Genomic DNA, 15,571 nt, shown 5'->3' with positions numbered 1-15,571 from the left:
AGCTTTTAGCCTCTTCTAGAAATGTAAGGACATGTTTATGCTTACAGATTAACAGAAAGTGTTACAAAATAAAAGCCATTATTGAGGTACCTTAGGTCATTAGCCCTGCAGTTAGGACTGCTTTAAATCTACTAAATACTTTTTACAAATAAATGGGAGATAAAAAAGATCCTGTAACTTTCTAGTAAAGACTAAATAAATCATCTGGATGCCTTTAAGTAAATATAAACCCACAAGTTCATATAAAATTCCTATGTCCACTGTAAACCTACCTTCATTTTTGTTATTTAGAAATATGAATTTTCAAACTGAATTATACTATTTCATGCCACATCTTATATTTTAGTTAAGTATTAATGTGTTCAAAATAATATACATTAGTGTCATAGATTTTAAATGTTTGTTTAAATATGGTTCATATGTATATACCCCTCTATGTTGCTCTGTCTATCCATGATGATAATACAGAAATGTTCCACTTAAATTTTATTTCTGAGTACTGTTCTAATATATAGATTTTGTTTAGCACTCATTCCCTATTGAGGGGCCTTTTGGTCTCATTTGCATTTCTTGTCTGCTTTAACAGGGTGAGACATAGAACCTCTGTGCAAACCTTGGTACTGAACAGACATTGCAGTGGCATACAGATGTAGGATGGAAAGATGTGCAGCAAACTTCACAGGAGCTTGGGAGATGAGGAGAATGAGAAAAGAAGTCAGCTGCTCCCGTGTGAAGGATTCTACAAGGCCAAATGACTGAACTTTATGGAGAGTTAGAATGTTGTAGACCAGAGTCAAATCCCATCCCTATCTCTAACCCATCCTTGAGCTGACTCCCATCCCTTTGTCTATCTAACCCACTCCTGTGACTATAAAACAAATAAACAAAAATGCACTATATATTTGTAGGAAGCCACTATCTCCCACCAAATAAAATCTGAAACCTACAATAGCAATGCCCTTTTCTTTGTTCAACAGCTAAAATATCATGCAATTACTTCTACATGAGAACATGGTACTCAGGATAACACAAATCCTCATTTCCAGGCCCTGGTCTCTCACATTTGGCTGTAAGCTGTTACCCCTCTAAGAGATTCGAGCTGTGGTTTGCTTCAGCAGGTAACTTCCTCATTTGGATTGGAGGCATTTGCATTTCCACTTCTTGTCTGCTCCCAGATTTTGGCGTTTTTCAGATTATGAGGGACTTAATGATAACACAGAGTTCTTGATCTATGACCTGGCCCATTTGCCTCGGATGAAGAAATCTCTTTTAATCACCACACTGTTTCTTAGTATCTATGAACATGCAAAGTTTACATGCCCAAAGGGACATAGCACATATAATGCATATAGGGTCCTGTTATGGTGATGACTTTAGAAAATCCAAGTGGGCAGAGTGTAATCCCAGTGGAAAAGAAGAGATAGAGAGGCATAGTCAAATGGGATTTAAGGATAAGCAGAGGTTGTAATGATGCAGGGCCACAAGCAAAGGAACTCAGAAACTTCCAGAAGCAGGTAAAAATGCATGTGATTCCCCTGAGAACACCCAAAAGGACACAGAATTCCTTTCCTCACTTTAAGATTTTAAACCATCTTTAGTCTCTGGTTCCAATTCTCTTCTTCCAATTCAATTGTACTTAAAAAGTGCCTTCATACACATAGATGCATATAAGGGTAGAACAGAGATTCAGAATAATACAGCTACACACTTGTATCAGTGAATATTATTGGTCTCTATGACACAAATATCTTTTTGTCATTGTATTTTCCTTATTGTCTATAGCATATTCCTGAAGACACATTTTAAAATTTCATGTAATGTCATAATTTTGTATCTTCTAAGGATGTGTGTATATATTTTGGATTTCCCGTCCCCAACCTAATGCCAAATTTTCACATTTTTCTGTAAACTGGAATCTTCTCCATTATTTCAACCTCAATTCAAATTCATGCATAGAAGTATATAGGATTTCTTCTTTGAAATAATTTTCAGAAATGCTTTACTTTGCATATTTTATTTATTTATTTATTATTTTCTATGTTAATTCCATTCCTATTTATTTATTTATTTATTTATTTATTTAATTCACTATTTAGTTAGTTAATCCACAGTTCTTTCAAGCTTTTACTGATTTGAAAATCAGTAAACAACATAAACGACAAGAAGAACCCCATAAAACTGTTTTGCTGTTCATGATTTCTTTATTTCTATTTTTTAGATACCACACTGTTTTTTAATTACAAGACTACTGTATTACATATATGAGTAAGCTTTTTCAACTTTTATTCTTGTTCACTACATTGTCTCATCTTATTACAAGTACTGATTTCTTTTTTTTTCTTTTTTTCTTTTTTTTGTCTCAGTTCTTCACAATGGAACAAGGTCAACTTACAGCACTGTCACTAGGAATGGTTGTGACTTCCATCACAAATTAAAAGCTCTTTGATTACAGGTGGGTCTCATTGGGAGGTAACCATCACCATCAGCTGACAACACAATGACCAGACCATTTTCCCAGAGTCTTCCTCGGTCCTTATTTTTCAGTTTGCCTTTTTCCAGACAAACATGCCCAATCCCTAGCTTTGTGTGTAGAGGGGTGTGTGTGTGTGTGTGTGTGTGTGTGTGTGTGTGTGTGTTGGCTCATAAATGCTGATTAGAGTAACTATTTTCAGTTTTATGATACTAGACATATAACCTAGGGCCTTCTGCGTATTAGTTAGGAATTCTACCATTAAGCAACAACTCAGATGTTGACTAGGGAAGAGAACACTCTTGCTAACACTATGAATCTCCACTAGACATTTAGGACAACAGAACAATACTTAACTCAGAGAGCTTTATTTTTCAAATATATAGATTATTTTCTTTGTATATCATTGGAAGCATTTTGCCTGCCTGTAATTCTTAAGGCTTTTGAGGATCCTGTGTTAAGACAGTACAGGCTAAGCTGGAGCAACCAAGAGAACCCACATCTCAATGTTTTGTCAAAAAAACCCCATCTCCCTTTACCCCTGTTTCATGTATTTATTCTGTTGCTTTAATTTCTGAAAGTCTGTAGCAGGTTGTTTTATCTTGGTGAGGCTATTCTTCTAACCTCAGACTTCAGACTGCCCATCTTGAATATTTGTCATCTGGAATACATTGATGGCTTCCAGAAGAGGAGGGAGTGGAATTTTTCTGTGGTGACTTAGGGTACTATGATTCCTTCCCATGTCAATGGTCACATCATAGTGAAACACTTTCCCATGGGCCATGGAATGTGAAATGTAACAAACACATAGAATATGTTTAATGCAATGTGTGTATAAATTGAATCATTCCATGTATTCTCCACATAAAGGAAGGCCATTTTACCTTGAGAGTTTGCTCTTGTATTCATTTACTATGATTAAATGGAGCTCCAGAATACAGAAGAAAAAGGTGTTGGATTCATGTTGCTATAAGTAACTGGAAGTCTGAAAAGTTGCATGACGTGAAGCTTCCCAAAAACCACAAAATGATCTACTCTATAAATCAATATATCCCTACATTTAATCAACCTCATACATGGTAAAAAAAATAAAATAGGATTAAAGTAATTAAAAATGTATAAGGAAAGCCTCTAAATGAGAACCTATTTCCATTTGTTTGCATTTTGTTCTAAATTACACAGTATCAGCTTATAGAATTTAATACCCCCAAAGTATCTTTATAGTCCAAAAGAATTTTTGCAGCAATGAAATCACAACAAAGAAGTAATTTTTACAGATTCCTGATAAAGCAGTAGGCAATTCCAAAGTAGGGCTGTTGCATTCAAGAAACCCTGTTATCCACACAGCAGCAGATTACTCAAATTGTGACATAAAAGCAGGTTAATGGGCACTTCTACAGCTACCAGATTATAACCTGGGGAACATTTGAAATGTCACATCATGACAATAATATCAAGAAATAAAATGAGAGTTGAGAACTGAGCCAGAACAATGGTGAGACTAAAAGAAGACAGACATGGAGATTGTATGTGATATGTCTAAATCTTTGGCTGATTTTAAAACCTCTCATCTGTTAGACACATAAAAATGCCACCCAAAATATGATGAGGATAAAATTTAAAAGAAAGTTTGTATTCACCAAGGTCCTTGCAAATTTGTGACAGCAAAGAATATCACTTGAAGTCAGTGGCTGTCAATTTGTAGGTCATGACCACAAAAGACCACCAGAAAACACAGATATTTAGGTTATGATCCTTAAAAGTAGCAAAGTTACAGTTATAAAGTAGCATAAAAAATAGTTTTATGGTTGGGGATCATCATAGCATGTGGAACTGGATTAAAGGGTCACAGCATTAGGAAGGTTGAGGAATGCAACTGCAAATGATCACCTCTAGCCGCTGCACTGTAAGATTTTAAAACTAAAGTTATCTGGGGAATATTCTCAATACTGTTTGGAAGGTGATTTTTCACAATGTCCGGTGACTTTAACTTACCAAGAGAAACACTTAGGACTACTGGAAGTATTTTTTTTTCCTGAGACTTTGTAAATATTCTCTAAACCTTATTTCTTTCCAAGTTAACCTGCTAAATTTCTCAGTTTAAAGTCATCTTTACCTAAGTAAGGTTGCTGTTTAGAAATAATGCAATACTTTGTGGGATGCCTGGATTTTGGCTCTCTCCTGCTCAATGAAACCAAGCCATAAGATTAAAATTCCTAATTTCTTATTACGATACATAACAATTTAAAAGTTTTTCAATAGGTAATAAACCTAGAATCACTCTGTAAAGCTGAAATAGCAGTATGAAATTCTGTTTTATGTGTTGGGTGGTGGCTCCTATGGAACAGAGATTGCTCTGTAGGTACAGATGTAAGTGTACGGATATACTGAGGCATTAAATTCTCCAGAAGGAATATCCTTGGTGTGATATTATAGTACACTGGAATGTGTGAAGTATTATGATCATTTCCTGTCACTAGAAAACATTATCCAGCTGAGATTTAAAATGTAGTACCAGTCTCAGGATATAAGAGATTTTATCGTCTCCAAATTTCTCAGACAGAATACTAAGAATGACGTATAGGTAGAGAGTGGAGGGTGTGTGTAACTGCAAAGATGCTGAGGTGAGACAAAGCCACTACAGCTTCATAGAGAAGCAAACTGAGCACCCAGGAGAGAAGAGATTTCTAAATAAGAAAACAGGAAAATGAAAGAGCAGTCAGAGCTAAAATTAACCAGCTGCTGACTAGTTCACTTTCATGGTTTTGCCTAGTTGACAACTGTGAGAACTCTTCGTACTTTTATAACCATGGATTTACTAGGTTCTAAGGTTACAGTGTAAAAGCCTATGCTGTGCTCCAGCTTTGGATGACAATGGTTGAGTCTTAACTGAAATCCTCTTCTCCATATCACCTCCTCTCAAAACACATGGAGAAGGAAAGGGAGGTAACCTTTGCATTACCTTTGCATTGCACTCCTGGATACAGAATATGGACAGAGTCTGCCTGACTGCTTGACTCTCTCTCTCTCTCTCTCTCTCTCTCTCTCTCTCTCTCTCTCTCTCTCTCTCTCTCTCTCTCTCCCTCCCTTCCTCCCCCTCCCTTCCTCCCTCCCTGTCTCTGTCTTTCTCTGTGTGTCTGTCTGTCTCTGTCTTTCTGTCTCTGTGTGTATGCCTGTCTGTCTCTGTATTTTTTCTATCTGTCTGTCTCTGTGTGTGTCTCTTGTCCGTCTCTCTGCACCCCTCCCTCTCTTCCTCCTTCCCTTCCTCCCTCCCTCTCTCCCTCCCACCCAGTGACATAACAATGCCCCTTTACTCCTTTCAAGGGACTCTAATAATTGTTGCCTGTGAGTGTTGTTTTAAATGGCCTAAAGTATTTGGCCCAAGTAATTACATTTGGAATCTTGAGACAGTAACGTTGCTGTGAAGAAAAAATGGCAATATTTAACAAGATTTGTATAGATCTTTCTTTTCACTGCATTTCTAGGAAGTGATTCTTCAGAATACATGCTTACAATAATAACAAAACAACAACAGGCTCAAGAAGTTATGCACCAGAAAAATATACATTAGCAAACATGCTGGAAATAAATCTCAATCAATAAAATAAAAATTAAGCCACCTAGTGAAACATCATGACTAGAAAACAGAAGGCAGGAGCAAGGATTTCACACTAGATTACACAGTGAGATTAAAACAGTTATATGAAGACAATACGAATTACCATAACTTTGAACTGCTCTTACATCTGGCCAAAAGGCTACCACTAAGCTACATCAGAGGAAGAGGAGCCTAGGCAATGACTAGATACACAAATTGTTTCAATGGAAGGGCAACAAGAAATCACCCCACCTTTGAAACAGAAACAGACATCTAAATACAAGAAGCATGTGAAACCTCAAATAAACATGACCAGGAAATAGCCTCTCCATGTAATATCATAGTCAAGGTGTCGAAATTACAAAGCAAACATGGCAATACAAAAAAGTATAGAGGAAAATGCCAACTTACATAGAAGGACAGAAATATTAGAATCATAGCAGATCGCTCATCAGCTGTCAGCAGAATGAATAGAATGAATAGAATGATATATTTCAAGCCCTGAAAGAAAATAACTTCTACCAATATATCTGTCTACAAATGTTATCTTTTAGATTTTAAGAAGAAATAAGGCTATTCCAAGATGAAAACAACTCAGAACATTCAAACCATCCTGAAAACACACATGGATGAATGTTGTATACTGAAAATCATCCAACCATTGGGTAGTAAAGAATCAATTCCAGGGGAGGAATAAACAAAAGAGCTAGAGGAATTCATCCTTCCCAATGTGGTACACCAGCAAACCTTAATTCTAAGATGTAGGGAGGAAGAAAAGACGATGTAATAATCAGCAAACAATGCAGACTAGTAGCCAACTACAGGGAGGAGGAAATTCTCACTGATGACTTTAAAGGCAGGTGGCCTCTATTTGTCTCTTATGAAACACAGAGTAACTTACTCAATTGAAAAGTCAAGGTCCAGACAGAACATAGACTTGGATGCATAGGGAGCTGGGGAGGATGTAGGAGGAACTAGGTAGCAAAAGAATGATCAAAACATACTGTGTAAAAAAAAAGCCTTTAATATCAAGGTTGTTGTTTTAAAATTTATATATCATACATATATCACTGCCAAAAGGAGAATTAAGGAACAGATGGTGAAGAGGAGAATACAGCTGTCCATGTGAAAGAGCGGAGTGTCTGCCCATATACATAAAACAAATGCTAGGAGGCATCAGGATTCCCCATGGCTGCACAGTAACAGTGGGTGATTCCGATACCTCACCAGCCTTGCACACTAAAAACTAACACAAAAACTGTTCTCTAAGTGAGCTAGCTTTCACTGATATTTGGAGAATATCCCACTCACAAGAAAGAGGACTAATAGACAAAGCACCTTCAAAATACTCTCAAGACCCTGGTTTATGTCCAATACATGAAAAATAAAATTACGTCAATATGGATGCGGAGGAAAAGCAAATCTGAAAGTAAAGATGCAGTAGAAGAAGAAGTGACTATCTTCCATTTCTATTCTCTTCTCGGTAACACTGGAGGAAATCATGCGGCTTCCAGTACTTTCTGAGAACAAATGGATAAAAGAAGGTGTGAATGCAGTTAGGGTTTGTTTTTGTTTGCTGAGGTACAGGAAGGGGAAATGTGTTTCTAACTATAGTTTAGTGACACACATAAAAATAAAATAAAATAAAATAAAATAACAATTTGATCTGAAATTTTGAGGTGATGGTTCTTTTTATAGTCTTAAAATGTATCATCTTTCAACTGTTTCTCTCTGGGGAGATCATATTGTATGTATTCAACTAAAATGGCCTGAGGATTTTGCAGTCCAAATGAGAATGGGTCTTAAAAGAATACCCATACCAAATGTTTTCAGGATCAAAATAAAAGTCAAATAAATTCATTTGAGTTACACACACACACACACACACACACACACACACACAAGCATGAACACACAAAAAAAATCCAAACAAAAAAAAAAAGTATTGATTGCTGTTTTAATGATACAGTTGTGTTTTCTGTTTTCCTGTAGTTCCTTTTCTTTGTTTGTGCTTTTCTTTGGTTTGGTTTGGTTTTGGTTGTGCAGCCCTGGCTGTCCTGGAACTTGCTCTGTATTCCAGGCTGGCCTAAAACTCAGAGATCTACATTTGTCTGCCTCCTAAGTAATGGGATTAAAGGTGTTTACCACCATCATCACCCAACTCCTATCTCTCAACACAGATATTCTTCTACTCTGGCAATAAAAGGCAAAGTAAAGACCAAAACACAACAGACATTTCCATTTCATGAGTTAAGGTATTATAAAAATCCAGTAGCCATTGCTAGAGACAGGCTAGGTGACTAGGATTTTAAAGATAATAATGAAAATGGAAAGAGAGTCTCATCAGAATAAAAGAGGAAAATTAGGAAGTACAATGATACCATTAAAAACAAAAGTTCCTGAGAGTGGAGAGATGGCTCAGTGGTTGAGAGCCTTTGCTACTCTTGCAAAGGTCCAAGTTTAACAATTTGCACCCACATGGCAGCTCCACCCATCTATAACTTCAGTTTCAAGGAATCTGACATCTCCCCTGACCCCTGTGAGGGCTGTGACATGATGCACTTATGCAAGTTAAATACCCATGTACATGAAATAAAATAAATAGATCATTAATAAAGATTGAAATCCATGAGGCAAATCAATGATAGTGAGCAGGATAGCCCAGAGAACCATGCCCTGCCTCCCCACTGCAGATATGTCATGAAAGGAAAATTGCTGGGGGTGTTTATTGAAGGACAGGATGGTCGATGAGATGCCCAGCAAAGGACATCCATTAAAGCTGTGTCCTAGACTGAGAAAGTGACTTTCACCAAAGCCCTGCAGGAACTGCATTACAGAAGTGGAGACAGGTTTTTCCTATGCTGTAGGCACAAAAGCTAGCAGGTGTCATAGTCCAAACAGATGAAATGCAATACTCCTGACCCTGTGTCCTTCCAGGGACCAGTAAAAGCAGCAGGAGTGAAGTCAGATGAAGGAGAGAGTAAAAGCAGATTTTTACATTTAGACAAAGCAAGAGGATTAGGAGAAACTTAAAGGTTCATCTAGGGGGGTTGTGATGTAACATAGCATGACACAGCCAGGGCATTGTGATCCTTCTCCACAGCTGTGATCACCTACATAAGATTTACACTGGCCTGTTGATGTTCCATCATGAGAGAGGAAAGACTCATAGGCCCCACCCCAGCCCCTAAGGATCTACAGGCAGTTAAAGGCTGCTGAGGGAGGAAGAGAAGTTTTCTTCAGTGTTATGGTCATAGGTAAGTAGTCCAGGCTTCTATAAATAACCTGTCACCCACGTTCCTGTAATAATTCTAATTATACTCATTGAGTCATGAAAACAAACACAAACTGGACATGAAAGTTGAATGTGAATTATAGGAAGATCAGGAATCCTCAGGAGTGAAAGGGGAACAGTGGCAGAAGTGGAGGGTACATATGATCAAAATATACTATACACATGTGTGAAAATGGCTTTGTGGAATCGATTAGGTTTAATTAATACCTGCTTTATATAAAACTAAAGAGGAAGAAAGGGAAGAAGGGAAGGAAGGAGGGAAGGGTGATGGAAGGGAGGAAGGGATGAAGGAAGGAAAGACACTTCTTTAGGAAGAAATATTTCCACATTTTCATCAAATTCTGTGAACCAATGCCAGCACAGTTCCCTGAGTCATATAGAAAGAAGACAGCTCTGTCAGCCATAAGCACGAATGGCTTGCAAGGGCAACACTCCTGTCTTGGCTGTAGATGGTGGTGCTGCAGTAATGCCCTCACTAACACCATCTTTCCTAACAGCTTGATCATTCCATGGCAGTATATGAGGCATCTCATAACCCTTGATGATTAAATGAAATGAATGTTCATGAGCTATGATTTCATGACATAATGTGGAGAGAGCTGTTCTGGTTCAATATGCTGCCTTAAATGTTAAACAGTTCACAGGGACTTCTGGTGCCCATCCAGGCAGGCAAGGGACTTGGCCATAGAAGCTACACAGGCCAACAAACCATGACCCTTCTTAGATCCATCAGAAAACTAATGTTCAAAGGCAATTAACCGACCCCAAAATTGGAGAGGCAAGTAGCAGAGGAAATCAAAGCATAGCCTATTGAAGAAAAAGCCGGAGTGGAAACCAACCCTGCAGTCATGCCAGAGCAGGAAAAGCTAACAGTTTTTGATCAAGGCACAGTGTAACAGCTAAAAGCTCCTGGAAGACTCATCCCCTGGGGTCATTTTCATGATGTTACCTCAGAATTAACAATAGACAGCAAATCATAGCTCCATAAATCACAGGGAATGTCATAAAGGGTAAATCCTGAAAATGAAGTGGTAAACACCTAAGCACCAATGAGAGATGAGAGAGGACCACTCCACTCTTAAAACATCAATTATCACACAGTGGCAACAAATGCCAGAATGCAGTTGTAGGGGTTCCTTTGCATTGATTGTAGTAATGTAAAATGGCTCAGGCACTTCGGAGGGCACTTGGCACTTCTACTTTTAATATTTAATACTAATTTAATTTGATTGCATGTGTCTATCTGTGGGTTATATGCCATAGGTATGAGTATGTAGTCAGATATGTCAAAAGAGAACCTTGAATGCCCTGCTGGATGCTGGGTGCTTGACTGTGGCTGCCATGACTGATGGTTGGGAGATGAGCAGCGTGGATGCTGGCAAATGTCCTCATGCCCTCAGTAAGGACATGTGCTCATAACCAATGAGCTGTTTCTCTAGCCACACATGTGACAGTTTCTGACAAAAGCCAAGCACTTTCTTGCCACAATCCCTACACTCCTTGGGATCTATAAAAAGGAGTTGAAACATCGCACACAAAAATATTTGTATTTCTTGTTCCTGTAACTGTATTCACAATAGTACAAACCTGGAAGTCACCAAAATGATCACCAGGGATTGGAGGAAGGATATGTGGCACCATACAATAGTACATTCATCAGTGATGTAAAGGAAGAGGGTATGGAGCTAAGAGGGTGGAGGGTTAAATCCCCAGTATCCAGATTAAAAGACTTGTGTGGCTGTCCACATACATACATATATGCACGTGTGCACGCATGCACACGCACGCACACACACACACACACATACACACACACACAATTCCAGTCTTGTTGGGGGTGTGTAGACATTAGGATTTCTTGGACTTGGTGCCTAACAGCCTTGCTCCAGATTCAGTGAGAGGAACTCTTTCAAGGGAATGACAGTTGCCATCATGCTTGAGCCTCTGGGTGGGCAAAGGCATGTACACATACTACTCACACACTACCACAAACATCACTGGACTGTCATGGATAGCCTAAGGAAGAATGGAAATGCACACTGGTAACTGAAAAGAAGTTAATCAGAAAAAGCTACCTGGGATATCATGTCATCTCTGTGATATTCTGAAAACCTAAGTTTGAAGACAGTATAAGGAACAGTAGTCCCCAGGGCATTGAAGGAAGAGTCTGAGATTCAATTGTGGAAAATAGTGCAATGATGGGGGCATGGTACTGTGCAATTGTCTACTCCATGGTCTATAAGAAGAGTGAAGACATATGCAAGCCTTGGGCTCCAAATGTGTTAATATTTTCTTCAATTACCATCAATTCATGTTGTTCTTGTCCCTCCTAAATTGAGACCAAAACTCCTGTTTAGGCATTGGGGACTTTGAGAATTGATTTGGGCATGAAGGAGACCCTTAGATTAGACTTAACATTCATACAAAGGAGCCTGAATATGCAACACCCCCCCTCTCCCTCCTTTCTTTCTTTCTTTCTTTCTTTCTTTCTTTCTTTCTTTCTTTCTTTCTTTCTTTCTTTCTTTCTTTCTTTCTTTCTTCCTTCCTTCCTTCCTTCCTTCCTTCCTTCTTCCTTCCTTCCTTCCTTTCTTTCTTTCTTTCTTTCTTTCTTTCTTTCTTTCTTTCTTTCTTTCTTTCTTTTATTCTTTGTTTCTTTTCTTTCCTTCTTTCTTCTTTTCTTTTTCTGTCTGTCTGCACTGTTCATGAAAAAAGTATGAAATACTAAAACCACAATGTCTTATTTTTAAAAGAATCCTACATACGTGTTCAAACAAATTATCCTAATCATCTATTTAATCTTTTGGGCTTTTTAGAAATAGATAATAAAGTGGCAGAAATTGGTCTTCAATGTGCTTGTGGGCTGTTTTATGATGTGAATAAGAATAAAGAATCAGAGATGAAATATACTCACCTGTGAAGTACCACAGAGAAAACACCATCATTACATTACTATACAGGGGAGGGCCTCTTTTGTGATCTCAAGAAAGAGGCACTGATGATAATGATTACAGCCTGAGAATAGCATTTTGCTATTTGGCGATTTAAATATTATTGAAAGGTACCTCAATTGTGTGTGTTTGAGTGTTATCAAAATTTACTAACATCTCCATTTAAGTAGCAGGGAGGGAAACACACCACATTTTCAATATGGTTCTATGAGCTCATTTATGATGTCTTAGACTACATATTTAAAAGAATACATTTATACAATTTTGAGATCTAAATTGTTGCTTTTAAAAGCATATTCCCTATACAGAAAGTAATTTTAATTATTGCTCATATAAGCTTTCATTTTTGATTAAGCAATACTAAAAACTAAAGCAGTCTTGGGTTTAACAGTGTCACCAGTATAAAAACATATTCAACTTAGATATTCAAGAATGTCTCTCGTGGTAGAAAAATGTAGTAAAGAAATTAAAACAGAAGTAAACTTGAAACACCACAGGTGCATTGTTACAGGCAGGGAACACTGACGTTATCTATATCTTAGATCCTGGAGCAAAGCTGATTTCTTAGCATAAAAACCATAATAGTGATAGTCACTAAAGCCCTCGATTTCTATTTATTGGCATTGGGATGAAATGTAGAAATGAAAGACTTAACCTTTGTGTGATGGATGGTGTTAGTAATCACACAAGAATTTCAAGCAATGTGATGCAGGTGAGATGGCCAAGTGGACAAAGCCACTTGCTGCCAGGTCTGAAAACATGAGGTAGATTCTCTAGGACCCTCATGGTGGAAAAAGAAAACTGACTAACTAGTCCTGTTCGGGATTGTTCTAGGGATTGTGCTCTGCTCTCTTCATATCCCACACATACATAGACACACATGCACACACACACACACACACACACACACACACACACACACACACACACACCTGCCTGCAGCAGGATAGGAGAGGAAGATGGAAAGATAAAGAGACATATAGAGATAGACACACACACAGAGAAAGAGACAGATAGACACAAAAAGAACAATTCAAAAAAAGTTTAAAACATTGGCTGCTTATGCTATGAAATGTCTGACATTCCTAATAGAAGCAGAAAATTTAAGTGGAACAAAAGCCTCTAAAATCTCACATTGCAATTATTTTCTCTTTATAGAGATCACAAAGAACCCTTTCAAGTGAGCTCACTACGATATCCTAGATTAACGAAAGACAAGCAGGGAGGACATCCTACCTTAACAGGGCGTTTCTTCCATCACTTCTGGTACACCACACCTGCCTGGTTTGAAAACCTATCACTACATCCCCAGGCTGGGAGTGGTGGTGTGCTTTGTAACTCTGATGTGTTAGGGAGACTTGCTCGTTTGAATCAGAGCTAAAATCCTGGATATTTCTTCCGCTGAGGTCGACTTCCTTAAGGTGAGGGAGTCTACATTTGCTCCATGGTCCCACCTTTAGGCTGAAGGAATATTCTTCTTTCCCAAGAGGACAGGAAACTGGAGCCTCACAGGCTCTGGACTCAGTGAGATTCGGACACTGCAGACCTCCATACAGAGGGGGCGCGATGGCCACACGAGTTCTATGCTGCAGCTTCTTCCCACATCCTTCGGGGCAGGTGGACCATGGGGAGAACTCAGATACCACACAGTCCCTGGGGCAAGGAATGAGGCAGGCTTGCTCTGTGGGGGGCTGAGGAGCAAAGTGTTCACAGATCTCATTGGACACCATGGTTCTATTGAGCTTCTGAAGACAGCGCACTGTCCTGTGCTGTAGACCGTGCTGTGCAGTCACACATTCCACAGCCCGAGGCCTGGGCTCACCTTGGGCCCCAGGAACCAGAAGGCAGCGATGCCAGTCGGAAACCTCCCACTGGAACAGGTCACTGTGCCAGTCACACACGCGGAAACAGCTCCTTTCCTTTGGAGGTTGGCTGCTCTCATCACAGTTCGACATGGGACTCGTCCACCCTTCTATGTGAAAGCACCATACAGCACGACTTTGGGCTCCGCCTGGTCCGCAGTCACCTGCACACCTTCCCCAGGGACCTGAGATAGGAAAACAAGGCTCTCCATCATTCCTCAACTCTGGTGGAAAGAGAAGTCTAAGTAGTTCACAACACACATACCACAAAAATTACAAATTTGGCATGAAATGGAGGCAGGTTGAAGTTGGAAACTTTGTCTCAGTTTAAGATCGTAGAAATCACCTTCCATCTGTGATCAGAAATACAAATTACTAAAATTTATTTGACTATTGTGAAGATTATTTCTTTAGTCGTGTAAAGTGGAAAATAAAGTGCTAACCTGTGGAGGTGTTCTAAGTACCAATGGTACTATTCAGTGCCAAGGAAACACTATTTAACAAACAATCCAACCCTTATGATTGTTATATTTCCAAGCCTTTATATATAAAACTCAATATTAATTCTTCTAACTTAATATTAAAACATTCTAGCTAGGTAATTTATCAGTGAAAATCTAGGGTCTGGGAAGATGGCTCAGCCCTTAAGAGCACTGGCTACTCTCCAGAGACCTCAAGTCCAATTCCTAACACCCACATGACTGATCTCAAGTGTCTGTAATTCCAGTCTCAGAAAATTTAAAGCTGCCTTCTTACCTCAGGCACCAGGCAAGCACCCAGTACATAGACTTGCATGCAGACAAAACACTCATATTCACAAAACTATTAAGAATAAATATATTTTAAAAGAAATATCTTAAAAATAATTTTTAAGGTAGGGTTTTTACGTTTCAAATTCTTTCAGCTCACACATCACACAGCTCAAAAAATACATTTTTAAAAAATTGAAACATGCTGATATATTTTTATTTTCTAAATAATTGTTCTCAGTTTGGGTTGGCTTTTCCTGTGGTTAATTGCAGGAAGAAAAAGAAATCTAACAAGCAGAACAGCAGAGAGAAAGTATATGGTGTATGCTCTGACTATGGAAATTCTGTCCCTGGAAATAGGATGGGTGTTTGCTTGTTTATTTAACACTTGGTCTTTATAATTAAAATTTTATATAAAACACAACACACAAACACACAATTAAATTAACTAGACTTGAAGTCTATACATCTCAGGGAAATTTTATATGGCTAGAATAGCCCATTCTGAAGCTCTAGAGATTCACATTGGATTTTACACACTTTGTTGTTGTTAAATATACTTCTTGTACTTATCTACTATACACACACACATACATCTCTGACAGTCAAAACTAGAATTAGCTTTGTGAGCTCGCTCATGATTCAAGTA

The 15,571-nt window shown here is 38.4% G+C and overlaps 1 protein-coding gene across 1 annotated transcript in view; it reads right to left on the bottom strand.

The window, feature by feature from the left end:
• Positions 1-15,571, bottom strand: part of Thsd7b (thrombospondin type 1 domain containing 7B) — a 938,083-nt gene that overhangs the window by 603,364 nt on the left and 319,148 nt on the right. Inside the window, exon 3 of the mRNA XM_085840847.1 lies at positions 13,548-14,358. Coding sequence (XP_085696973.1) covers positions 13,548-14,358 — 811 coding nt within the window. The remainder of the gene's footprint in view (positions 1-13,547; positions 14,359-15,571) is intronic.

Source organism: Mus caroli, unplaced genomic scaffold, assembly GCF_978045245.1.
Source record: "Mus caroli unplaced genomic scaffold, Mus_caroli_1 scaffold_1, whole genome shotgun sequence".
Classification (NCBI taxonomy): domain Eukaryota; kingdom Metazoa; phylum Chordata; class Mammalia; order Rodentia; family Muridae; genus Mus; species Mus caroli.
The sequence above is the reverse complement of the archived record's forward strand: the minus strand, read 5'-3'. Positions and strand labels throughout refer to the sequence as shown.